Consider the following 26,977-nt stretch of genomic DNA (forward strand, 5'->3'; position numbering starts at 1 on the left):
AAAAAGGAAAGAAATAACAAGTAGAGGTAAAAATCTAGGAATAAAAAAATATAAGAATAGTCCTAATACTATTGGTACAAATGACACACTCGACTACCTACTATCATTCGACCCTAATTACAAGAATTCTTTCTCGTAAACATTGTGCAGATTTTAACTCGACACAAAATTAACACTTACCTCTTCTAGCGTGAATTACACCCATGAACTAGAGGTATAACCAAATATTTCAGTGTTTCTTAAGCTCATATAACCGACATAATTTAAGCACGTGATTCTTCACACTTCCCGTCAGTTATTAAACTGCATTATTTACATTATATTCAAACATAGAAAAAATTCATTGAAAGCTCTTTCGTGTTGAACTGAAGCTGACACCTCTTACTACTTGGAGACTTAACGCAACACCGGATGTCCCTTGCGGGCCCAAAGTCCATCACTTTCAATATTAGTAGTATCATTTATAAAAGAGATATTCCAAGCTAACTTAATCAATGCCAAATTCTTGTTAATTTGAACTTAACACAGTTGAACTTAGGAGATCATATACATAGCATGTGTAGTTTATGGTATAGATCTCAGTAATCATTACATCTTGATACTTCCTCCAACTTCGCCTCTCACTTTAGGACTTGACTAATAGTCGTACCCGCGATGCGCGGTCAATATTAAAAAATATTAATTAACTTAATTTGTGATCAGGCTTGTTAGAACATATTTCATCGTATTACTTTAATAAATTTTAATTGTCATCTTATTTGTCAATACGATATACTCAATAATAAAATTTCTATTAAATTAAAGAGACTTATATAGTCATTGAATTTTTTTTTTGTTATATATTTTTCCTTATTATATTGTCCAATGTTAATATAATTTTTTATTAGCATATTACTTTGTTTAATATTTTTGTCTGCTCGCTTTCTTTTTGTAATATAATAGAAGATATATATTTTGGTACTCTTGAAATATTTTTTTATTTTTTATTTTATTTTATTGTTCTCAATAATATTGTCTGAATTTTAATGAATAAATATACTTTTTATTTTAAAAAAAAGAAAAACGAAATTCTTTTTTAAATAATTTTAGTTAGTTAATTTCTTTGTTAATTTTTAATAATTAATTATTAACTAAATAACTAATTATGCCATGTGACTTTTTCTAGGCTACCACTTGGGTAAATGTGGTGCCTTTTTCTTTGGCTTTTAATAATATATAGATCTATAGATAAAGATAATTATTTTTATATCATGTGCAATTAAATTTTCTTTCTCTTTTAGTTTTACGATACAAATTTAACTTTTATTTTTGTTACTAAATTACCTACATGAGAAATTAATTTTGTATTCTTAAAATTATAATTTGTTATCCAATTGTTATTTAAGATATCTAGTAAAACTTTAATTTTGTGGTCCTATTCATAATTTGAGTGTTACCATAATTTTAATTTAATCTTAAGTTCATATCATCTTTCCCTTCTAATTCTAATATTAAGTATTTTTGATTAATTATTGCTATTATGTTACCTAATATATAGTATTTCACGTTTTCATGTGACCTTCATTAACTTTCCTCTTTATTTAATATCATGATCCATTTATATCCTTTTATATAATATAGATCAATATAGTTTTTTAATCTTGATATAAATATTTATATTATTTTAAATTAATAATCGAAATTATTAAATTGTTTAAATATTTTAATAATATTTTAAGTATTATATAATAAATTTCTAATATTTTGATTTAATTATTTGAAATTAATTAATTAAAAAATAAATTATATGTGACTTTTTCTGGTTATGCGATATGGCTAAATTAGTTATTAGTTAATAGTTAATTAGTTATACATTACATGTGGCTAATTTTAAGGCTGTCATTTGACTTAAGGAGAAGTATTTTCCTCTCCTTTTAATAACATATTATAGATATAGATATATGCGTTGAAAAGTTTTTGGATCCACATTGCCCGAAAATAGAAAATACCAGGAAAAAAAAGAAGGAAAAAAGAAAAAAAGAAGGCGTGGAAGATCGATGGCAGGAGCTAAAAAGCTGAAGAACGAAAGGAGGTCACTCAGTGAACCGGGTAGAGTTGGATTCATAGGCTTCTTTCATGAGGGTTTATTTCAATTTCTCAGGGAAAAAGGTCAAACTGGACAACAGTAACAAAGAGATTTCTGAATTTCATACCCGTGATTTCACACATTAAAAGCATATCTTAATTTTTTTTTATTCTAGAGTGTTGTACTGCTAAGTTTTTAGATTTGCATTATAATTCAAGCGATCACCTATTTACTTCCAGCAGATGCAAACAAACATTTGCAACGAGGAAAGCACTCAGCAAACAAGTTTGGCAGCTAGCACCAAGTTGAGGATAAAGTCATGACACTGCATTTGCCTTTTAACTGTTGTGTGTGAATCACAGAAGTAATAGACCTAAAAACCCATTTATTTTAACGCAAGTAGGAGTAAACAAATCGGTATCCTAACAACCTCTGGCAATGGGAACGCATTCTATGGGCTGGGCAGTGGTAAATTCCGCCAACATAAAGCCAAAAGTTCATTCAATAGAGTCTGAACCTGGGCTATCTTTCCACCAATAGCTATCTCTACAGGCTTAAGCAACCAGATACTAAAGACTAACATCTATTAAACAGTGATATTATTATCTAACTGAAAGATAAGAACATGCATAGACAAGAATATCACTCACATATACGAGGCATACATCTAACAATAGCCGCAAACCCAGACTCAAAACAATGCATAAAAGTTCAAGTGGCTAGATACAGGCAAGCATTGTGACAGTAACAACCTAGAACAGTATCAAATCCCATGAGCAAATTACTGCAATTAGTATCCTAAAAATGCTAAAGAGATGAAAGAAAATCTTTGAAACTACTGTATACGTATGATAACACGTGTATCTGTGCAGTGTATATAAAAACAAAATGTATTAGATCGAAGGTAGTAAAAGTCTAGTAACAAAGATAAGCTCTAGAAAGATCCCAACAATATGAGCTGAGTCATGTTTACATTATGAAAAATCTCACACCCTTTAGAGATGAATTTATTGCAATCTCAGAATAGATTTTCCATGTGTAAACAAATTCACAGCTTTGGGATGTTAAACATTCATATGCTTTCACTTTTCCTAAAAAGAGTGCGAGTACAAACTTCAACATTCTGCATTTGAGAGATCACCTAGCATAAAAGTCATGGGTCGTACTTCAACAAATTATGCAAATGTGCAATGTTTTAGGTCTTAACATTGTTCCTAACTTCTATCTGCCTCAAGATCATCAACCATCGTCCGTTTGCTTTCAGTATTATAAATGAGCTTCCAAATAACTTGAAATAACTGACAACCATGTGCTAGAATTTTCTTCTTCAGCTAGTCTAAAATGGTGATAGAATACCCCCACCAACATATACATGTGGTACCTACAATTGACATACAGACCCATAGTGTACAACGGGATATCATTCCATTTTATAAGCTGGACACATGTAAAAGCATCATTGCCAGAGTGACTTCAGACAAGAATATCCAGTGCTTTCCTATAACCAAAGTGTTCATTTAATTTGATTAAATAGATTGTTCTATACTCAATGGAACTAGAAACTGCATTTGCTATTACTCAGATCTTGTGGCTGGAGAAGTAGAACTGTCAAAAAGTAGCTCAATGCTTTGAGGTCCCAGTGCCAGCTGACCATGATAACATTTTGAATCTGTTATCTGTCACCCTTTCCACCTCCAAACCCTCCGTCTCATCTTTTCTCCTAAGATTATAAACCTATAGTTCTATCTATTTTACCTATCAATCAACCAAATGTGGATGTATTCCTCAGGAAACTGTGCAACTCGAACAATCAAAATATAAAGAATTCACATTCTTGAGTGAATAATGCACCAGGAAAAGAATTCCAGATCCACTAGCACAATCCCACATTTTCTCTGCCAATGTGAATTGCTTGATTAAACATTTTAAAGGAAAATCAGAAAATAAAGCATGATTCCATTTCAAACTATATTTCCCAAATATTATGTCAATCCTTGTCCAGCCTTCCATTCTTAAAAGCATATCAATACTTTTAAGAGGGAATTTAAATTAGACAAATTTTTCTATTGACATGTTAAATCACATCGTACTTCTTTTGACATATTAAAATAGGCAATAAAGGAATAAATGAAAATTGTGCTTTTTTCTTGATAAGTTCGAAAAAGTAAATATTGTGTTCATCTTCTAAAGATAAATATTTATTTAAAACACCTCTTTAAAACTGTCTATCGGAAACAACCTCTCTTCCTTCATAAGGAAAGGGTAAGGCCTACGTATACATTACCCTCCCCAAACCCCACGTGTGGGATTTCACTGGGTTTGTTGTTGTTCTACCTTTTTAAAACTTTAAAATCGATGATACAAACACTATCAGACATCAACAACAACATACCCAGTATACAACAACAACAACAACATACCCAGTATAATCCCACAAGTGGGGTTTGGGGAGGCTAGTGTGTACGCAGACCTTACCCCTACCTGGAGAGGTAGCGCAACATACCCAGTATAGTCTCACAAATGGGGTCCGGGGAGCTACAAACACTATCAGAAATGGGAGATAATGAGTAAGAGATGGTTTAATTAAATAAACATATTTGTGTCATTTGTATTGCTAAATTGCTAATACGTGTGTTACTCCATATTAAATTGGGTATAGATCAGCAACATATTTAATGCAGGGATAGGAACTAAAAACAGCAACAAGATATTGTACTTTTAATATGGAGTTCAGTATAGATATTATTTCAACTACAACATCCAACCAAATGACCCCCCAGACTTTCTGGAGAAGACCATGTGAAAAGCAAAAATCTGGAAGAGGCACATAAACATAGTTGTGTAGGACAGAAAGGATAATGATACCACACAAAAATGACACAATGAGCAGATAATTAATCTACACGAGAGGAAGAAGATTAACAAAAACCAAAATATTTGATCCCAAAGGTGATATTACAAAGAATACAAGAACCTTGCCAGCTACATATAAATTGAATAAACCATCATCTAACAAGCTACAGACCTTTTCAACTGTCCAGTTGAGTTGCTAAATGTACTACATGTTCAAAGCGCTATGCAAATAAAGAGATACATCTGCTACAAACTCTACAATCAAAGAGTCAAGATTTGAAATGTTTGTTAAGAACAACAAAAAGAAAAATCATAAACAGTTTTAGAAAGGATCTCTTACATTTTGCTAGGATACACTGCATATCCACAGGGAAAAAGCTTCAATTTGCGGGAGGTCTGCCACCACGACAGAACTCAAAGCAAAGAATCAGATCAAAGGTGCCATCCAAAGTCAGCAGCTCTCTTCCTAGCATTATTGATCCCTCCATCTTGGACTTGAAATGGGGAAGAACCCGGAAGGTGACAAAGGAAATCCATAACCAGGAGAAGGAGGAAATTGTGGTCCCGGGCCTAAAATCCCAGGCTGGGCCATGGGAGAGAAGGAGAAATTTGGTGTAAGTGGTGGAGGATGATGCATACCCGGAGAAAGCAATGGATAAGGGGACCGGGGAGATAACAAGTTCAAAAAGCCAGTGGGTGATGGCAAAAGATACTGAGAAGTCGGTGAAGGCAAAGGAGGAGGCCCATTTATTCCCGGGGAAGGAAGAGGTGGAGGAGGACCATTCAAACGTGGGGATGGAAGAGGGGGTGGGCCATTCATTCTAGGAGATGGAAGAAGTGGCATTGAAGGATTAGGTAGTAAACCAGATGATGGTGGATGTGCTTGAAAATGACCAGGACCTTGAAATTGTGCTTGTCTAGGCCCAGAATCTATTATTGAATTTTGAAGATAACGCATATAAACTGAAATTGGAGACTCAGCTGTATTTGTCCATACATCTCCAGGAGTGGGTGGTAACATAGAGGGTGACGGCTGACCATAGTGAGGCGGTCTCACAATAGTGTTATGGTAAGGAACACCTCCTGCAGATTGGGCAGGGGCTGGGACCTGTGCAGGAGGGTGGATTGGAATTTGGGAACGATTTATTGGAGTCAGAGGCGGTGGCCGAATCTTTTGTAATCTCATACTCTGAGGCTTTGAAGGATTCTGAGGAGGTCTAGGTGGAGGCTCTTGAGAAGGTGAACCTGTCAGTTGCTGAACAATGCTCCGAAAATCATTCTTGTTAATATTATAAACCTGAGGTTGAGGTTGTGGCCGAGCACTATTTGTGTTGTTGAAATTGGGTTGGTGTATAGGACTCTTCTTGATATTCTTCCCAAATTTATTCACACCCAAATGATCTGGATTCCTATTATCCATCTCAATAACTTCAAGACAATCACCGAACTCCAAAAGATTTTATCTTTAAATCCCTCTTTTACAACACTTCAACTAAAAAGGAATTATATAATGCAACTCAAATTTTATATCACTGCGAAAGACCCTCTACAAGTTTGATAACAAGAAACCCTACACTTGAAATTAAAGAAATATCACCGCAGACAGTGATACCCATACATCAACCAGCTTCAACTCCAGCCAAAACTTCTGCTTCAGTTCACAAAAGTAACCACGGAAATCTCAATAAACAACTTATTCTTCCCACAGAATATTCAAATCCCAGATACCATATATTACTGAACTCTTCCAAAAAGAAAAAAGTTTTCAATTTTTTTCTTTATAAATACTTAAAGGTCAAACGAGCATACAGAGTACAAACAACCCTAAAAAATCCAACCTTTTCAGTTTCCCACTTCCAATTTTCTCTCTCTATAATTTTCCAGAAACAGACATGCCCTAAAAGTTGAAAAGGTTAAGAGTAGAAAGAGACAGAGAAGAGAATTACGCTCTGATTACTGGGGCAAAGCGTCGAGCATGCGAACTGCAAACTTATGAAAACCTTCAGAGCTGAACACGGCGGAGGGTGGTGGTGGAGTTGGTGGCTGGTGGCTGTCGTCGGTCAACGAGGAAATGAAAAGGGAATTGAAGTTTGAAAACGAAGATGACGCGTTTCAAGGTTTTTAAAGTATCCACTAGTCTGCTAGAAAATAGAAAGAAGAAAGAGAAGGTGGGTCAGTAGGGCTATAGTGGGCCCGATAGGGTTGAATTAGAGTGACGAACCTGTTGCGTTAGTAGTGGGGGGTGAATGGAAAATACTGACGAAGACGAGTCAAACCACGGGAGTTGTTGCATGGTTGACGCACCCTATTGGATTAGACTTTTCAATTATCAAACTAAATTAATGACGTCGGGTTTTTAAATTTATAAATCAAACCAAACTAATAAAGACGGATTTTTTAATTTCGATTTTTCTTGGATTTTTTTGGATTTTCGAGTTTTACCTAACATAAAATATGTAACTTGTGCTCCAAATATTTCTTAAGTTCCAGTAAAACACAACTATATAATGTGTTTTCCAAGGAACTAACACAATAATATGAGATAAGTCATAACATTATACTAAAATATTCAATAACAAAGATAAAATAATAAAATTACATAAAATAAATATTGCTAATTAATAAGCTATAATAAAAATTAACATAATCTAAAAATACTATATATGTCATGCTAAAATAGGTATAGCTAATAAGTATTAATATTAGTTATATAACTAAGCACTAAGGAAAAATATAAACTAAGTTATGCATTTTCATTATAAACCAATGTAAAACTAAAATAATTATCTAACACTTTCGCCATTCTTAGTATTGAATTGAATTTCTTTTGATAGCATTAGTATTGATTTGAATTTTGTTTGAGTTACTACATTTATGGGCTATAAAATTTATTTATCCTTCAAGAATGTTAAGTCTAAACTTGAAATAATATGTTAAAAGATAAAACTGTGAAAAAGTTTAAGAAATATTTATATGTATAAAATATTTTTAAAAATTATATAAATGTACTATCGGGTTGGTTTGGTTTTGGTTTGACTTTTTTTTAGTTAAAATCAAACCAAACCAATTATGGTCGGGGTTTGTTTTCCAATACCAAACCACATCGGGGTTTTTTTAATCCGGTTTGACTCGGATTATCGATTTGGTGCGGTTTATCGGTTTTCTTTGTACACCCCAAGTTGAAACTTGAAGCATTTACTAAATTTAATTTACGAATTTGTAATTTGTTAATGATATTTGGAAAACTAAAAATTTGATATAATACATTTACTATTTAGAGAATTAAAAGTTTGATTATTTTCTTGCACATATTTTAAATTTGTTTTTAGTTGTTAAATATTAATAACTTGTAATATTTTTTACGTAATTTTTAAATATATAAATTTTATTTAAAAAATTTCTATTCAAATTGACACCGGACATTAATAAATTCAACCTCTGTACTTCGAAATACGTTACATAAAAACGAAATTTTAGAGTACTCCTTTTTAGAAAAAAAAAAATAGAAAAAGAAGTTATTGCTCCCTTCATTTTATTTTATTTGAACTAAAAAGTTTTATAAAGGTATGATTCAGAAGAAGAGATAGAATGGTGGAAAAAGGATTGAGAATGTGAGTAAAAGAAGGAAAACCTTTAAATACAAAGGGTATAAAAAATGTTAGCCATTATTTGTTTAAAACCATTGTAATAAACATATTATAATTTCTTTGGCCTTGTGTGTCTCCTTTCTATCATACTATAATAATCTTATAGGAGTACCAAATTACACGTATATTTGATAAAGGGTTGAGTCAACTTAGATTTAGATATCTACCAAAAAACTTGGATTTAGATAATTTATTCAGCCACGTATTAAAAATAAAGATTTGCAAGCAAAGCTCAAACGTCTTAAGGTAGAATGTAGAAAGTTTGACTTTGACTGTAAAAGTGTGGGCAAGTTTATTGTACGTACGCTATAAGAATAATGAATTTTTTTCCTGTAAAGAAGACATCTATTATTCTGGGGAAGGAAATAGCCTTTTATGTTCTCATTATAACAAGTGGTTATACCATGACTTCCCACAGTTTTTGTTACGTCATTATAGGAATATTCATAAATTATCATTTAGTAATGGGTAAAAATTAAATGAATTACCCTTTCATTGACCACAAAAGTGGCCATATCTTTAGGCAGTTAATTAAGAGGAAGCAGAAAACAAAAACATATAAAAGATCTTGACAGAGTAAATACACAAGAATTTCCCACATGAGTAGTTCGATGATGACCAAAGGATCATGATTCGAACGTCTGCTTTGTCACAAGTTGAGGGGAAAAAAACAAAGATGCACAAAATCGGTTGGATAATGTTCCAACTTTAAATTGATAAACAATCTGGATGTTAAAGAAATGTTTACACATTACTGTTTTTGGTATGACTAATCAAAAATATCTTTTAAGAAGTGTTTTCCGTAAAATAAGTCATTTTCTTTTGGTATGACCCAACATATTTTTTAAGAAGTGTTTTCCTGTAAAATAATTCATTTTATTATGTTTATTTAATAGAAAAATAAGCCATTCTTATTATAGTAGCAAGAAAATATTTTGCCACCAAAAGGAAGAAAATTTTTCACTTATGATCGAGCAAAAGTCGTTTGCCTTATTGATAATCTCAACTCTTAGCGTTATAATGCTGCATCAATTAACATTTAGATATTCTTATAATTTTTTATTAATATTTTATAGTCAACATTAACCAAAAATTGGAAAATTTTTGCAACAATTTTTCTTTAAAAAAAGCAACTTACTCTGAAAAACAAATTCAAAAACATTTCTCATCATACCAAGCAAATTAACCCAAATCAAGATTAAATAACTTAATTATCGCCCAAGGAGAGGACTTCATATTCCTCCATATAGCCCCTGTTGAAGTTGTCGTGCAAGAAGAAAGTCACGCAACTATTGGAATTTCTCGACCCAATTCAAAAATAAACATTATCATATTGCACATGGCTTAATCAATGTAATTCGTAGCAGCCAGCTTGTCCGTATGCACAAATGCAAAAATAAGGACTCTTAATCCTTTTTTTAAATGGCCAATTAACGCATAATTAGTTATAATTAAAGAAGCGTAAGAATGGTTGCATGCTTTATCCAAGCATGATGTAACAATGACTCTGCATTTTCGGAGATTTCCACGTAAGCTCCGTTTGAATTATTTTCCAAGAATGAGGTAGATTAAAAGAAAAGAAAGAGATAAAACAATTTACTATACAAATTGTTAATTAAGCTACCTGGAAATTAGTAGTGAAAAACCAGTTTAATAGTTTTACCAATATAACCATCTAGAATTTAACAAATATGCAGCTAATGTCCACATTGTCCACTCAATATATTTCCAAAGAATGAACAATTTTTGGAACGAAATCCACATTAGTCAAACCTTTCTATTACATACTCGTTTGTTACGATATTTTTTTGTTGTTATAGTGAAGTGCATATATAGAGAACATATTTATACCATAATATAAAAATCGATTTTGAGAAAAAATTAGCTTTTATAGTGAATAACTATTATGCAGAGATACTGTTATATGTCATGCCGCCGTTCTAATCCAACTTCAGCCTATATTGAGAACATATTTATAACATAATATAAAAATCAATTCTGAAAAAAACTTAACTTTTATAATGAATAACTATTATATAGAGTTACTGTTATAAGTCATGACGCCGTTCTAATCTAACTTCAGCCTAATTAATGACTGAACATGATACCGAAGGAAATGTGACACCCAGTTAGTTAATGAGAAAAAAAAATAAAATGAAAAAGATACAGAAAAGTATAAATTAGTTTCAACAAAGAACTGGTACGTTACATAACTAATCCGACCCTGGGAACATATCCAGTCTGTTAGCAACTAAGAGTTTTATTGCTTCTGACTTATTATGCATATAAATGTAACAATTAAAAAAATGAGATTATCAATCATTCTAAATATTGGATTCGCCTATTTTATTTAACTAGTTGACGTTGCAGATCCTCGAAACTCCAATCCCTTCTCATCCCAGGGCTCCTTACTAACCTGGGCGAACCACCTGGAAACTCCACCGGACCGCTGTTATGAAGCCGGCGAGAACCTTTTTTAACCTTGTTCACCGGGCCCCGAGGCGAATGAGCCATGTTTTCAGGCCTAGGTGCAAAATTCCCTGACCAGCTCATTTCAGGCCTAATGTAATCTGATTTTTCTTTACTATTTTTATCAACATTGAATCTTGCCTTTAATTCATTTTCTGAATCTGTCCTCAGAATCTTGCAGGTCAAGCAGCTGAGACTCATATTTGATTATACAAAAGAAGAAGAATAAGGAAAGATTGCTTTGTGACGAATAAGGATAGCCTGAGGTGTATATCTAAAGAGAGAAAAGAAAAAAAGGGAAATGAGTCTTTACGTTGTTCAAATATCATTAAATTTCTGCCCTTCATGCAATAATGAATGTAGGAAAAAATGTGGGATTTTGTTACGAACTGATGTTTCTGAGATTGCATGAGTTGTTTTAGCTTTTCTTTTACCCATTTAATATTAATTATTTGGTTGATAATGGCCAATCGTTTTGGTGTTCTGGTCAAGATTTGGATCCGAAAATGAAGCTGAATCAATGTTTAGTTAATCGCTAATATATACTTTCTTTGGCTCAAATTAATTTGAACTATAAGCAGAGTGGTTGGGCAGAATTTTTACCCGTTGGTTTACATAATTTTAGCCCATCCTATGATCCTAATCCAATACTTAGACGGTTCATTTTGGGTTCAACCCATTTTGACCCGTGTATCCTCAGTCGCTGATCCAACCCGTTTAAACTTGGGTGGGTTGCACATAAGTGGATTAGAATTGACACCACTATTGGAGCAGGGAATTTAGTGCCTCCAAAAGCAATCATCACAAAATACACACGCAAAAAGGAAAAAGGGAAGATGAACTACACTAAAAAAAATCACTCACTAACAATACTAGACAATAGTAGTGTGCTTTTGCTGTCATCAACCACTTGATTATCACAGGCATTCACAGCATAATGCATTCATCTGTACATTAACCTTGACGATGAAAGTCTATCCGTCCTATTCAAAACATTTCCACACCTATGGTCAATATATGTATATGTATTAGGGGTGTACATAGGTCGAGATGATTCAGATTTTCTAATTATCAAATCAAACAAATTGTATCGTATTTTTAAATCTAAAGACCAAACAAAACCAATAAAAGTCGGATTTTTTAATCTCGGTTTTTCTCTGATTTTTCGGATTTTCGGGTTTTTTAGGTTTTTTTTCATAAAGTCTTCGTAGCACAAAACATAGAATGTGTTTCAAATATTTCTTTAGTCCTAGTAAGACAGAACTATATAAGATATTTTTCAATAAAATAACATAAATATGAGATGAGTCATGTGATTGTACTAAAATATTCAACAATAAAGATATAAAATCGCATAAAATAAATATTATTAATAAGTTATAATGAAAACAAACATAATTTAAAGTTACTAATGAGTTGCTAAAATAAGTACAACTAATAAGTACTATTATTTACATGACTAAACACTAAAAGAAAAATAAGTTATGCATTTTATCTAAACCATTGAAAAACTAAAAAATAGATATCCAACACTATTTTTATTCCTAGTACAATTGAATTGAATGTCTTTTATTAGCATTAGTATTGATTTGATTTCGATTTAGAAGTTATTTGAGTTACTAACATTTATGGACTACAAAACTTATTGGAGCATCCAAAAATTATAACTTCAAGCTTGAAATAATACGTTGAAAGATAAAACTATGAAAAAGTTTAAGAAATATTTATAAACTACACTACAATAAATATTTTTATGTATTAAATATATTTAAAACTTCTATACATATAATGTCGGGTTGGTTTTGTTTCGGTTTGTTTTTTTAGTTAAAAGCAAACCAAACCAAATATGGTCGGATTTTATTTTTCAATACCAAACCAAATTAAACCAAATCATAGTCGAGTTTTTTTCTCGGTTTGACTCGGACTATCGAGTTGGTGCGATTTGTCGCTTCCATTTGTACACCCCAAATATGTACGTAGGTGATTAGATCCTTAACCTAAGACTATTACAATTTTTATAATTGGATACTGAGTTTGTTGTATCACTAAAGCCTCAGTTCGATGTTTTATCTAGCCGCCATTCGTTGATCTAAAGTTTAAACCAGATCAATATCTCAGATTATGTTAGTTCATGTCCCTAGTAATGCCGAAAACAAACAAATATTAAGGGTATGTTTGGAAAGCCACACGGTAATTGTAATTGGTGTAATTACACACCCTAGTAATTACACAAGCTAGTAATTACGACGACGTGTTTGTTTGTCATAACGTAATTACAGCGTAATTACAAGCGTATTGTTTGGTTGCACAAGTGTAATTACACAATTAGATTAAATTTTAAATAAAGTAATTATGGAACTTAAAAGTTAATATAATAAATATATGCAATATAAATAATTTTTATAAGTATAAATGATATTAGATTTAGTATTTAAGATGCATATTTTTTCTTGAATATACACTAATTAGTAATCATATATTTATAACTAATATAGTAAAAATAATTGATATATATTTTCCAAATTAATAATATTTAGTTTAATTAATTATAAAAACTAAAAACATACATTTTGTAAGAACATAATTGAATGCATGTTTGATAAAATAAATTAATATTTATAAATATAATGACATAACATTATGCAAATGTTTGACAAAATTAATATATCAATTCTAACTAAAAAATGAACAACATGCAATATGAAATAAAAAATGAATAACATACAATGTGAAATAACAAGTAAAGTGGAACCATAAATATGACACAATTTCAAATCCAAAAAAAAAGAGTTTAACATATGTCAAATTTCAACATAATAAAAATAAGTTCCAATACAACTTAAGATTAGGAAACATAATAAGTTTATAACCTCACAAAGAAATTCTACTTTAATGGCGTCACTCATTATATGCCAAGTTTGTTAATGACTCATTATTTCTAATATTAGGAGGTGTAGTTTGAAAAAATAGAATAATAATGCAGTTACGCTAAATGAAGAAAATAAAATAAGTAAGAAATAAAATATACGAACAATTACATAGAATCACAAGAAGTAAAGGTAGAGAAATAATAAATAAATAATGTACAAAGAAAATATATTTTAAAATAAAAAAAAAAGTAAAAGTAAAAATAAAAATAAAAAAATAATTAAAACAATGGAAATAAAAATTTATAAAGAAAATAAACTAAAATAAAAAGGAAAGAAATTAAAAAGTAACTTTGTAATTACACAGTGTAATTAGAGAGAGTGTAATTACACCTCTCCAATTACACCCAATTCCATGCTGATCAAGTAATTACTTGGCCAAACAAATACGCCAAACTGTGTAATTATACCCAATTACACCCAAATTCAATTCCTAGGTGGCTTTCCAAACAGACTCTAATGGTGGGGCGCATGTTATTTATCCTAGTGATAGAGTGCAAGTAAATGGTAGTGGCTTAGGAGTTCCACTCTTTGCAGATGAATGCACAACTAAAGTTGAAAGGATCTCCTATGCTAGGCTATTAGTTGAGATGGATGTCACAAAGGTCATGCCTAAATCGATTAAAGTCATGGATCCGGCTGGGAAAATCTTTGACCAACAGGTTGCGTATGATTGGGTCCCTGAATATTGCCCCACCTACCTACAAGTTGGTCATGTTTGCAGGACTGAGCTGAGAACATCAAAGGCCATTCCTGTGGCAAAGCAGCAACAAACAAAGCCAAGAATGGAATGGAGAAGAAGAGCAGAGCACGAGAAAGTTGAAGCAGGTATAATACAACAACCTCACTACATGATACATGAGCAAACATAACAATTACAGCAAGTAAGCCCAAATGCAAATAATCAGGAGGGAGACAAAATGACATCCTAGGAGACAGCTAAAGGAAAATCAGCAGGTAGAGGTGCTCAATCCAAGACAAGGAAAACAAAAGGGATTAATGTAGTGAATGGGTTCAGTCCATTAACTATCACAATAGCTGGAGAGACATTGGAAAACACTAATGGTGAGAAGGGGCAATGTAGTTATCAAGGGGCTACTGGGGATCCACAACTCAAACATTCAACTAAATGAAAATTATATCATGGAATGTGAGAGGTGTAAATAAAGTATATAAGCAAAAAAGAAGTACAGACAGTTATATACAGAATAATGATGTTGGGTTGATAGCAATACTGGAAAACAGAGTCAAGGAAGAGAATGCCAACAGAATAATAAAAAAGATATCAATTAACTAGAGATGGTGTGCAAACTACTCCTATAGTAACAAGGGTAGAATCTGGATATTATGAGGACTCAAATAGAGTGGAGTTTGATGTAGTTGATATGAGTGCTCAAGCCATTCATGGCATAGTTTGGATCCCTCAGATGCCAGTAAAGTTCACTTTGTCTGCGATTTATGGACTACATACAATTGAAACTAGGAAGCCACTATGGGAAGAACTGAGAAGTGTAAATAACTATATGCAAGATCCATGGTTAGCTATTGGTGATTTTAATGCAATAATAGATATGGATGACAGGCAGTTTATCCAGAAAAATACGGTGAGAGATTTTAATAATTTTATAACATCAACTGACATGGTTGAACTACGTGCAGTGGGAACAAGATATACATGGACAAATTGACAGATTTATAGTAGGATATACAGGGCTTTAGCCAATACTGAGAGACTTTTAACAGTAGCTCCGACAGAAGTAGTGATACTGAATCCTGGTTGTCCTAATCATACACCCCTGGGCATACAATTTGTAGAAGCTGTGAAGAGGAATCCAAGACCTTTCAGGTTTCTGAATTGCTTAGCGGACCACAAAGACTTTCTAAGCGTGGTGACAAATACATGGGGCAGCCAGACAGGTACTAAACACATGGAGGTTATCTGGAGGAAACTTAAGGTGATGAAGACAGCTTTGAAACAATTAAATCAAAGGAATTAAGCAATGTGGAGGAAAAGATCAATCACTATCGACGAAGGCTAAATGAAACACAATCACAAATGGGGAACCACAATCACCCTAGTGAGCTATTTACTATTGAAAAAGAGTTACAAAGAGAGCTAGAGAAATGGAGTCTCGTGAAGGAGAGTATAACAAAGCAGAAGTCACGAACGAAATGGTTGGAACTGAGAGTTGCCAATACTGCCTACTTCTTTGCCAATTTAAAGAATAGGCAAGCTCAAAACAGGATCAAAAGCCTTGTCAATGACACATGATAAATTTTACAACAACCAGATGATATAGAAAATAAAATGACCAGTTTCTACAAAAAGTTGCTTGGTAGTGCTGCTGCTCAACTACCAGGAGTGGATCCTAACATCATGAAACGTGGTAATGGTTTAACAAGATAGCAACAATTATATTTGATAGCCCATGTCACAAAAGATGAAGTGTACCAAGCTCTTATGAGTATAGATGATCAAAAAGCTCCAGGATGTGATGGTTTCAATGCTTTTTTCTTTAAAAGAGCCTGGTCTGTGATCGGAGAGGAGGTGACAAATGCAGTGATTCAATTTTTTTACTAATGGAGAAATGTACAAAGCTATTAATTGCACTACAATTACATTAATCCCAAAGGTCAAGAATCCATCAAAGGTGTCTGAATTTAAGCCTATCTCCTATTGCACTATGGCGTATAAACTTATATCCAAAATCCTCACTAGAAGAATGCAAGGTATTATGGAAAGTTTAGTGGACAAAAGCCAATCTGCTTTTGTTCCAGGCAGGTTGATCACTGATAACATTATACTGAGTCATGAACTTGTGAAGGGTTATGGTAGGAAAGGCATTACACCTAGGTGTATGCTGAAAATTGATATGAGAAAAGCCTACGATTCAGTGGAGTGGCCATATATTGAGCAAATACTTAACTGCCTACAGTTCCCAACAAGATTTGTCAAATGGATTATGTGTTGTATGCAGACTGTTTCCTACTCAATTATTATTAATGGAGATCCTGTGGCACCATTCCAAGCCAAAAAAGGACTGAGACAAAGGGATCCCTTATCTCCTTTATTATTTGTGCTAGTTATAGAGTATTTCAGTCGAAGTTTGAAGGGACTCAATGATGTACCTATGTTCAAATTCCATCCAAGATGCAAGAAGCTGCAGATTATTCAATTGGGATTTGCTGACAACCTACTACTATTCTGCAAGGGAGAACTAGAATCTGTCAACTTGCTATCCCAATATTTCCAACACTTCTCGCAGGTATCTGGATTGGCTGCTAATGTAGACAAAAGTTCAATATATTTTGGAGAGGTGAAGCCAGAGGTTCATCAGGTTATCTTGCATGCACTACAATTCACAAAATGAGAGATGCCATTTAGATACCTAGGGATTCCTTTGAGTACTAAAAGGCTATCAATCATTCAGTGCAAGCTTCTTATTGACAAGATGTTGGCCAGGATCAAGTCATGGACTACATGATACTTATCATATGCAGACTAACTACAACTTGTAAAGTCAGTACTTTTCTCTATACAAGTATTTTGGTCGTAAGTGTTTGTTCTACCAGAAAAGGTGACCTAACTGGTGGAGGCTACATGTAGGAGCTTCCTATGGACTGGTGAAAGTGAGATATAAAGGAAGGCACTTATAGCATGGGATAGACTTTGCTTTCCCAGGGCTGCAGGGGGCCTCAGTATCCTGGATATATATGTATGGAACTTTGCTCCTATTGGGAAATTGTTGTGGAATGTTGCAGGAAAAAGGATAACTTTTGGGTCAAATGGATTCACTCTTACTATATAAAAAGAGGCACAGTGTGGGAAACAAAAGCTACTCAAGCTTCATGGATGGTGTAGGAAATTTCCAAAACAAGAGCAGTGTTTGATCAAATAGGATTAACTGAAGATGAAGTAGCAGCTATGAACAACTATTCAACCAAGAAGGTGTATGAGCTTATTCGTGGAGATTTCCAGAAAATACCATGGAGAAGATTGATATGTAACAATGTTGGATTACCTAAGTGGCTGTTTATTCTGTTCCTGGCATTACATAGGAGACTCCAAACAAAAGAAAGAATTGCTTGCTGGGCTAATTTAGATGATATGGACTGTGTCCTATGCCTGAAGAAAAATGAAAACATTGATCACCTATTGTTCTAGTGTGAATATGCAAACAAGTATGGTCTAAATTGTTGAAATGGCAAGGCATCACTACGAATGCTAGTAATTAGCAGCATGAAGTCACATGGGCAGTGTAACATGCAAGAAGGAAAACTGCAGATCAAGAGATATATCGGATGACTTTAGCTGGTGGAGTATACCACCTGTGGCAAGAAAGGAATGCAAGGATCTTCAAGACTCAACAAAGAACTGCTGATCAAGTGACAAAGCAAGTGATGAGAGAGATACATCAAAGAGCACGTAGAATGCATAGGCTAGATAGACACATGTCGTTACTAAATTTCTATCCATAGAGGTTGTTTGTGGAGCTAAAGAGTGTTGGCATCGATGTCCAGCAAGTTTGGGACTTAATGTCCAAACTGCTTGTTTTTGATTTTCGGAGTTGTACATATCTTTTTGAGTGGTAATATAAATAGTTAGTTACCAAAAAAAAATGTATTAGGCCGCGTCAGACCATATGGTCAACAATATTACACTTAGTTATCAATTTTTGTGACAATACTTTCTTTGAAAAAATAAGGTTCCCATCTAAATCAGTGCTTTACCCCAAAATTTGCTTGGGATTAAAATCTTTACGGTGTGATTATAAATGCTTTGAAATTGCAGTTATCAACTGCTGTGTGATTAAGCATGTTGTCACTATGAGGGAGTCCAATTCTAGTTCAATTTCTGTGTTTCCTTTTAGGAGACACCGTTCAGCTTCGACCTTAATTAGCAGCATAGGATATATAACGACCATATACTAGATAACCTGATATATATATAGTTGTAAGAATTATTCTTATAGGATCTATAGTTTGTTATTTGTATTTTAATACATGTGATACATCTTGTAATTCTCATCCGATCTATTAACGGAAACTTTCACATAGTTCATTTGTAGTACAAATACAAATTAATTGTTGGTACAAGCTAATATATTTTATTTTGCCTTCCTCTCGGGCATTGCTTCATTCTTTGGACACTAAGAAGAAAGATTCGTACTTAAATAAGCTATGCCCCATGAATTTGCCAACCTTGCAGCGCTGCCGAGTTCCTTAAAGTTTTCAGATTTTCAGTGATAATTGAGCCATCATTTTATATGAGCATATATCGACAGTGCAAGGTCTGTCCATTTTTGGTTTCTTAACACTAAGGGCAGCAAAGATTTCCCTTGTTCAGTTGTTCTATATATTAAATAATTTTTCTGGTCAATCTAGTTCTTTTCTTTCCTTGTATGTAGTATGATCAATTCCCTTGTGGTTGTCCTTGCAAAGGTTTACTAATTTTGCCCGAAACAATATTGCTTATTATTGCATGCATGCAACTTATAGAGTACAGAAATTAAAATTTGCAGAGCACTTTAATACTTAAAACGCAAGCATCATACCTTAATTTTGCCATTAAAGGAAACGATAATACACTTAAGGTGCAGCATTTCTTTGCTGCAATTCTTTTGCCTTCACGATATATCATCTTCCCACCACAATTTGATTACATTATTTTTAGTAGTGTAGGTAAGAAAAGGGAAATTTTTAGATTTCAAATGGTGATTAGAATGAGCAATCAAGGGGCGTAGCCACCACCGTGTCCACCACCTTCACCACCTCCAGCACCTCCTCCATATCCACCAGCATGCTCACCTCCTCCAGCGTAGGCTCCACCTCCACCGGCACCACTACCGCCACCACCGCCTCCATATGCTCCTCCTGCACCACCACCGGCTCCTCCTCCACTACCGTATCCACCAGCTGCTGCTCCTCCAGCATAAGCACCACCGCCGCCACCTCCATGCCCACCTCCACCACCATATCCACCTCCTGGTGCCCCACCAGCACCATAGCTGCCATCACTGCCTCCTCCTGCGCCTTCAACATATCCACCACCATATGCTCCACCTGCAGCTGCTCCGCCGCCACCATTGCCTCCACCACCTCCAGCACCATAACCACCACCAGGTGCTCCTCCAGCACCATATCCGCTACCACCACCTTCACCACCACCACTTGCATGTCCAGCATCGTGTCCTCCACCAGCATAGCCATCTCCTGCTCCACTTCTACCTCCACCTCCTCCAGCATATCCAGCACCATGCTCTCCTCCAGCTGCATAGCCAGAACCACCACCGGCTCCGCCTCCACTGCCACCTCCGCTGGCATAACCATGGTCAATAGATATCTGATTGTACCCCGAGTATCCATCCAAGAAGCAAAAATGAGATCTCCCTACCAATCTATCTAGCATCTGATCAATGAACGACAATGGAAAATGGTCTTTTCGGGTGGCCTTATTCAATCTTCTGTAATCCATACAAATTCTCCATCCCGTGACTATTCTCGTTGATATCAATTCGTTGTTCTCGTTTTACACAACAGGCATCCCACCTTTCTTTGGCACATACTGAACTGGGCTAACCCAATTACTATCAGAGATGGGAAAAATAATTCTCGCATCTAACCACTTGATCACTTCCTTCTTTACAACTTCCTTCATGTTAGGGTTCAACATTTTTTGATGTTCTCTGGAAGGTTTGTGCCCATCTTTCAGTAGAATTTTATGCATATAGAAGGCGGGCTGATACCCTTAATGTCTGCAATGGTCCAACTAATTGTAATCTTTCACTCTTTTAACACCTTAAAAAGTTATTCTACCTGCATATCTAACAAACCAGATGAGATAATAACAGGTAAAGTTGAGTTAGGTCCCAAGAAAGCATATGTAAGGTGAGATGGTAGCGGTTTCAGCTCCAATTGTAGTGGTGCTTCAATCGATGGCTTGGCTGGAGGGGTCTTTCTTTCTTCAGAGTGTAAAGGCTCGAATTCGAGCTATCTTTTTCAGTACCCTTGCCCTTGAAGAGCCAACACCCATTCCGCCAAGTCCTCATCATTTACTTCTTCTAAGTTCATAAGGCAGGCTGTTAGAGGGTCTTTTGCATTAAGTGCCTCATCATCTTCCTCCATGATTACATCCACCGTGTCTAACAAAGAGCGATATGCAAACTCACTGGGTCGCCGCATAGACTTTTGCACATTAAATGTTATTTCTTCATTATTCAGCCTCATCTTCAGCTCCCTAGTTTCACAATAAATTAGAGCTCTTCCTATGGCCAAGAACGGCCTTCCCAAAATTATGGGAATCTTCTCATCAACCTAGCAGTCCATAATGACAAAATCTGCTGGAAACATGAATTTTCCAACTTGCACAAGTACATCGTCAAGTATACCTGATGGTCTTTTCACCGTTCGGTCAGCCAGCTGTAGTAATATGGATGTGGGCCTTGCTCTTCAAATGCCTAACTTTGTATAGATAGAAAATGGCATCAGATTTTACACAATGCTTTGGCGAATGCATAGCTACCTATGGTGCATGGAATTGTGAAGATTCCAGGGTCGGATAGCTTCTCAACTATAGGTCTTATCCCAATAACACTACAGGTTTGTGTCAATGTGACAGTTGCCAAGTCTTGGAAGTTGAACTTACGAGACATCAAGTCCTTCATCATTTTTGCATAACCAGGCATCTCCCTCAAAGCATCGATTAGAGGAATATTTACCTGAATTTGCTTCAGCATTTCCATGAACTTTTTATACTGCTCATCCTTCTGATATTTGGCCAACCTCTGCGGGAAGGGTGCTGGAGGTAGCTTCTTTCCTGCAGCTTAAGTTAGATCCTGCTCAGGCACTTTTTCTAAAACCTTCTCTTGCACTTTCTCAGTCTCCCCCGCAACTTCTTTTTCCTTGTTTATTTCCTCTTAGGCTGGTTGCACTCTTCCTTTTGTTAGCCCAGTTGACTCATCTAACTCAATTGGAACTAACACAAGTGTTTCAGTTGACCGGCTCTCACGAGCAATTTCTTGCTCTAAATCAAGATCTCTACCATTTCTCAAGCTCACCACCATAAGCAGCTTCGGGCCCTGCTCTCTTGGATTGACAAGTATGTCCGCAGGTAACGTCCCTTGAGGACGATTGTTAAGGGCCATGTATATTGCCCTAGTTGAATCTCAATGCCCTTGATAGTCGAGTCGTGTGACACTACCTTTTCTTGCATTTGGTGGACTTTTTCTTCCATTTTCCCGCTTGCCCCAATAAGTTGTTGCAACATTCCTTTAATTTCAGATAACCCGTCATCCTTCCTCACTATATGTTATTGTTGAGGTTGTTGATAAGTTATCTACTGATTTTGCTGGTTGTATCCTTGTTGACCTTGGTAAGGTACTACTTGACCCTGTGGCCGTATAGCTCCAAGATTGCTGGTGTTATTGCACTGTTGTTGTGCTGGTCTATACTGCTGATTTTGCTACCCCCAATTCTTACCACCTTGCCTCTGGCCTCCATAGTTGCCCACATAGTTCATGTTCTCTTGATAGTTTTGATTGTCACTTTCACCGCTCCACGAACACACATATGGTTGGTTAATGAATGGTGTACATAATCCCCAATTAGTCGTGTCAACTATGTGTACCTGCTTCTGGCCTGATTCATCAATATTCTTGGTGAGGATACGCATTTGCGTCATTAGAGTGGCCATATTCTCGTCTATGGAATTGTTCGGGTCCAATGCTACTAAGTGAACTATAGGGGTGATTGTGGAGTCTCTTGTCATCTATCCCGAGTTTTGAGCCATTTTATCTAGCAGGACCTTACACTCTCTAAATGACTTGCTTAAAAATTCTCCATCTGCTGAAACATCAACACTGGCCTTCAAACTGTCCGCCAATCCCATGTAAAACCGTTGTCCCAACATCTGATCAGGAATGCCATGATGTGGACACTTAACCAGCATACCTTTGAATCTCTCCCACGTTTCTTGTAACGTTTCAATTGGTTTCTGCCTGAAGCTCAATATCTTATTAACATGCTTGGCAGTCTTATTGGGTGGGTAGAACTTATTCAAAAACTGCTTGACTAATTCCTCCCAAGTTGTGATGGAATTTATGGGGAGCGAATTAAGCCAAGTTTGGGCTTCTTCTGTCACTGAGAATGAAAATAACAACAGTCTTATTGCTTCCGGTGTTACATTTGGTTGCCTTTGCATGACACAAATTGACCAAAAAATTTTTAGATGCTCTTGTGGATCTTCAATGTAAGACCCGGAGAACAGTTCCTTATTTTGCAGTAGATGTAGCATGTTGTTTGTGAGTTGAAATGACCCCACTTGTATCTGAGGGACTATAATTGCAGTTGCCAAATTTTTAGTGGTGGGTTGTGCCAAATCATACAAAGCTATTTCTGATACAAGAGGTGCCATACCCTGATTGTTCGGGTCATTCACATTGTTTCGATTGTTTTGATTATCCAAAGCGTCACCCATATCCGGTTCAATTTGTTCTCTTGGGTGATGTTGTTGGTTGTCCTTCTTGTTTACACGATTTAATGCCTTGAAAGCTTTCTCAGGATCTGGTAATACTTCAAACAATTCACCAGTTCTTGAGTAGTTTCTAGGCATACACCTATAACACACAAGACTACAAACGTTAGAATTTCAATGTAATGAATAAAAATGGAGAAAATTGACTAAACTAAGAATCCTATCAATTCTTATAGTTGTAATTAGTAAACTATTGCTTCCCCGGCAACAGCGTCAAAATTTCGTCACGCCCAACTATGCCTCCTAAGAGATCTACCGGTCATTGCAAATATAATCCGGTTTACAAGTCCGGAGTCGAACCCCACAGGGAAATAATGTGTTAATTATAACTAATAGTTTTGCACGAATTCAAGTAATCAACCTTCAGAAATATTATATAAAAATTTGAGAGTTTACTAACTAAGATCAAAGTAATTAAAAATGCAGTAATTTATAACTAACAAGGCAAATATTGTAGACAAGATTTGGAAAAGTCTAAGGTTATGATTTCCCCTATTGTCGGAATCTTCCCCGCTATATTTTTTATGAATTTGCCTAAATATTCTCTAACAATCGTGAGTACTTTGATTGTCGTAGCTCTTTCTCGAGCAACTACCACAATATACTAGACGTATTCTCTCGAACTACTCTAGCTGACACTAATTCACCGCTCACTACGATCGCACCAAAGTTTCGTTATCTCTAATCCCACTATCGATCTCTCAACTACGTTACGAGTGATGTTATTCAACAACTACCTAAATGTGTACTCTATCTCGATCAATATATACACTAAATAGGCCCAGTTAATTGAGAGCTCTTCAATTAACAACAATGAAAATATAGTTGAACAAGTAGAGAAAAATCAAAGGCAAATCTATATTAAATGTAGTAGAAAATCATCCTCCAATAGGTTCCATCAAACCTTAGATAAAAGAGTTTAGATACTCATAAATACAACAACAATCAACATAATATTTAAAGATATGAAACTACAAAGTAAAGAGATGAAGGAAGGAAAAACTCGTTTGATTCTTGCTTCATAGTGCTTGGCATCCTTTTTCTTCTCCAAAATCGTGTCCAACCCTAAGAAATAGGTTTAGAACCCCTTTTATACCTGTTGGGGGCGTGTAGGGTGAACCCGTCCTTAGCCGTTTCGCTTGGCTCCTGGCGCCAGCCAGGACAACGAAATTTTTCACATTCTGCCTTGGCGTTTTGGTTGGTGCCTGGCACCAACCTGGGCACCAACTCATACTCTCTCCAAATTCTTCTGTTTTTACTTCACTTTGCATGCAAGCTTGTCAATTCACTTTAAATTGACTCCTACACATATAAACACCATTATTACGCTCGAGTCACAAATATTTACACTAAAGTTAACAAGATTGAGGTATAATGTAAGGCAAATTACATGCGAAAACATGAATTTTTAGCCTAACATCAGAAAGTCAGAACCATCTGCCACTTGATTTACTTCTCTAAATCAGTGATTTACCTCAAAATTTTGGTTGGGGATTAAAATTTTTGCGGTGTCCTCTATAAATGCTTTGAGTTTGCAATTAACTGCTGTGTAATTAAGCATATTTGCCACTATGAGGGAGTCCAATTCTAGTTCAATTTCGGTGTTATTTGTATTTTATATATACATGTGATACATTTCTTGTAATTCTCATCCATTAACTGAAATTTTCACATAGTTCAATTGTAGTACAAATACAAATTAACTGTTGATACAAGCTAAGATATTTTATTTTGCCTAATGCCTTCCACTCGGGCATTACGTTGTTTCTCTTATTAATATTTCCCTTGTTCAATCGTTCTATTTAATATTTTTTCTTGTCAATATTGTTCTTTTATTTCTTTGTATGTATTATGATCAATTCCCGTGTGATCGTCCTTGCAAAGGTTTACTAATCTGCCCAAACCAATATTGCTTATTATTGATTGCATGCAACTTATAGAGTACAGAAATTTGCTGACCACTTTAATTAATAGTACTTAAAATGCAAGCATCATACCTTAATTTTGCTATTAAAGGAAACGATAATACACTTAAGGTGCAGCATTTCTTTGCTGCAATTCTTTTGCCTTCACGATATATCATCTTCCCTCCACAATTTGATTACATTATTTTTTAGTAGTGTGGGCAAGAATATGGAAATTTTTAGATTTCAAATGGTGATTAGAATGAGCAATCAAGGGGCGTAGCCACCACCTTCACCACCTCCAGCACCTCCTCCATATCCACCAGCATGCTCACCTCCTCCACCGGCACCACTACCGCCACCACCGCCTCCATATGCTCCTCCTGCACCACCACCGGCTCCTCCTCCACTACCGTATCCACCAGCTGCTGCTCCTCCAGCATAAGCACCACCGCCGCCACCTCCATGCCCACCTCCACCACCATATCCACCTCCTGGTGCCCCACCAGCACCATAGCCGCCACCACTGCCTCCTCCTGCGCCTTCAGCATATCCACCACCATGTGCTCCACCTGCAGCTGCTCCGCCGCCACCACTGCCTCCACCACCTCCAGCACCATAACCACCACCAGGTGCTCCTCCAGCACCATATCCGCTACCACCACCTTCACCACCACCACTTGCATGTCCAGCATCGTGTCCTCCACCAGCATAGCCACCTCCTGCTCCACTTCCACCACCACCTCCTCCAGCATATCCAGCACCATGCTCTCCTCCAGCTGCATAGCCAGAACCACCACCGGCTCCGCCTCCACTGCCACCTCCGCTGGCATAACCATGGTCACCTGCAGCTCCATATCCACCACCTCCACCGGAACCTCCTCCACCACCACCAGCATAGCCTCCAGCAGCAACACCACCACCAATGCCATGGCCTGCACCATAGGCGCCTACCTCACCCCCAACACCTACATGATCATAAGTGAGGAGTGTTCTAGCAGCTGAACATATTCCTATACCCAACAACAGAAAGAAAACAATGTTAACAACTTTAAGCTTCGCCATTGCAATGTAGTTGAATGCTACAAAATCGACTTGGGATAGAATGCAAGAATCGGAGGCTATTTATAGATGTAGAAACGCGTCTATATGCACAAATCACATGCAAAAGAACAAAAGGAAACTCCTTTTGTCCCTACAATTAAGTGGTCCACTTCACTAACATCCTCACAGAATTGACATCATTTCGTCTTAATTCAATCTCTACTCCAAGTAGACCAGCTAGTGTGCTTGTGCTGTCTCCCATATTCGTTAAGTATACAGTATAAATATTTCTTAATTCTTTATTTTTGATATATCTCGTAGTTGGAACTTGGAAGCCCGAATCAGTTTCCTGAATTCCTCCCAAACTAATTATATATTTTAGTTCCACTTAATCGAAACGGTTCTTTATGTTTAATATACTTTATTTTGTGTCACGTTCTCTAATTTTTAATTGGAAAAATGTGATGCGTCATTGAATTAGGCCGATTAAGATTAGAGTTCTTATTCAACCGGGGCTTGCTAATTCTTATTCAACC

At 35.6% G+C, this 26,977-nt stretch overlaps 2 protein-coding genes and 1 non-coding gene across 3 annotated transcripts; 1 reads left to right on the plus strand and 2 right to left on the minus strand.

Moving 5' to 3' along the window:
- Positions 1-4,983: 4,983 nt before the first annotated feature.
- On the minus strand, positions 4,984-7,031 carry LOC107781634 (protein HAIKU1). Its single transcript, XM_075244164.1, has one exon. The coding sequence runs from the start codon at positions 6,336-6,338 to the stop codon at positions 5,391-5,393; it is 948 nt and encodes a 315-aa protein (XP_075100265.1). The 5' UTR covers positions 6,339-7,031; the 3' UTR covers positions 4,984-5,390.
- Positions 7,032-19,490: 12,459 nt separating this feature from the next.
- Positions 19,491-26,512, minus strand: LOC142176525 (uncharacterized). Its single transcript, XM_075244469.1, has 2 exons — positions 26,072-26,512; positions 19,491-20,273 (listed from the first exon to the last, which is right to left on the minus strand). The coding sequence occupies exons 1-2, from the start codon at positions 26,460-26,462 to the stop codon at positions 19,693-19,695; spliced, it is 972 nt and encodes a 323-aa protein (XP_075100570.1). The 5' UTR covers positions 26,463-26,512; the 3' UTR covers positions 19,491-19,692.
- Positions 22,880-22,986, plus strand: LOC142176946 (small nucleolar RNA R71). The gene has a single exon (XR_012705740.1). It is a non-coding gene; the product is annotated as a small nucleolar RNA R71 (small nucleolar RNA).
- Positions 26,513-26,977: the final 465 nt, after the last annotated feature.

Source organism: Nicotiana tabacum, chromosome 22 (genome assembly GCF_000715075.1).
Source record: "Nicotiana tabacum cultivar K326 chromosome 22, ASM71507v2, whole genome shotgun sequence".
Taxonomy (NCBI): Eukaryota; Viridiplantae; Streptophyta; class Magnoliopsida; order Solanales; family Solanaceae; genus Nicotiana; species Nicotiana tabacum.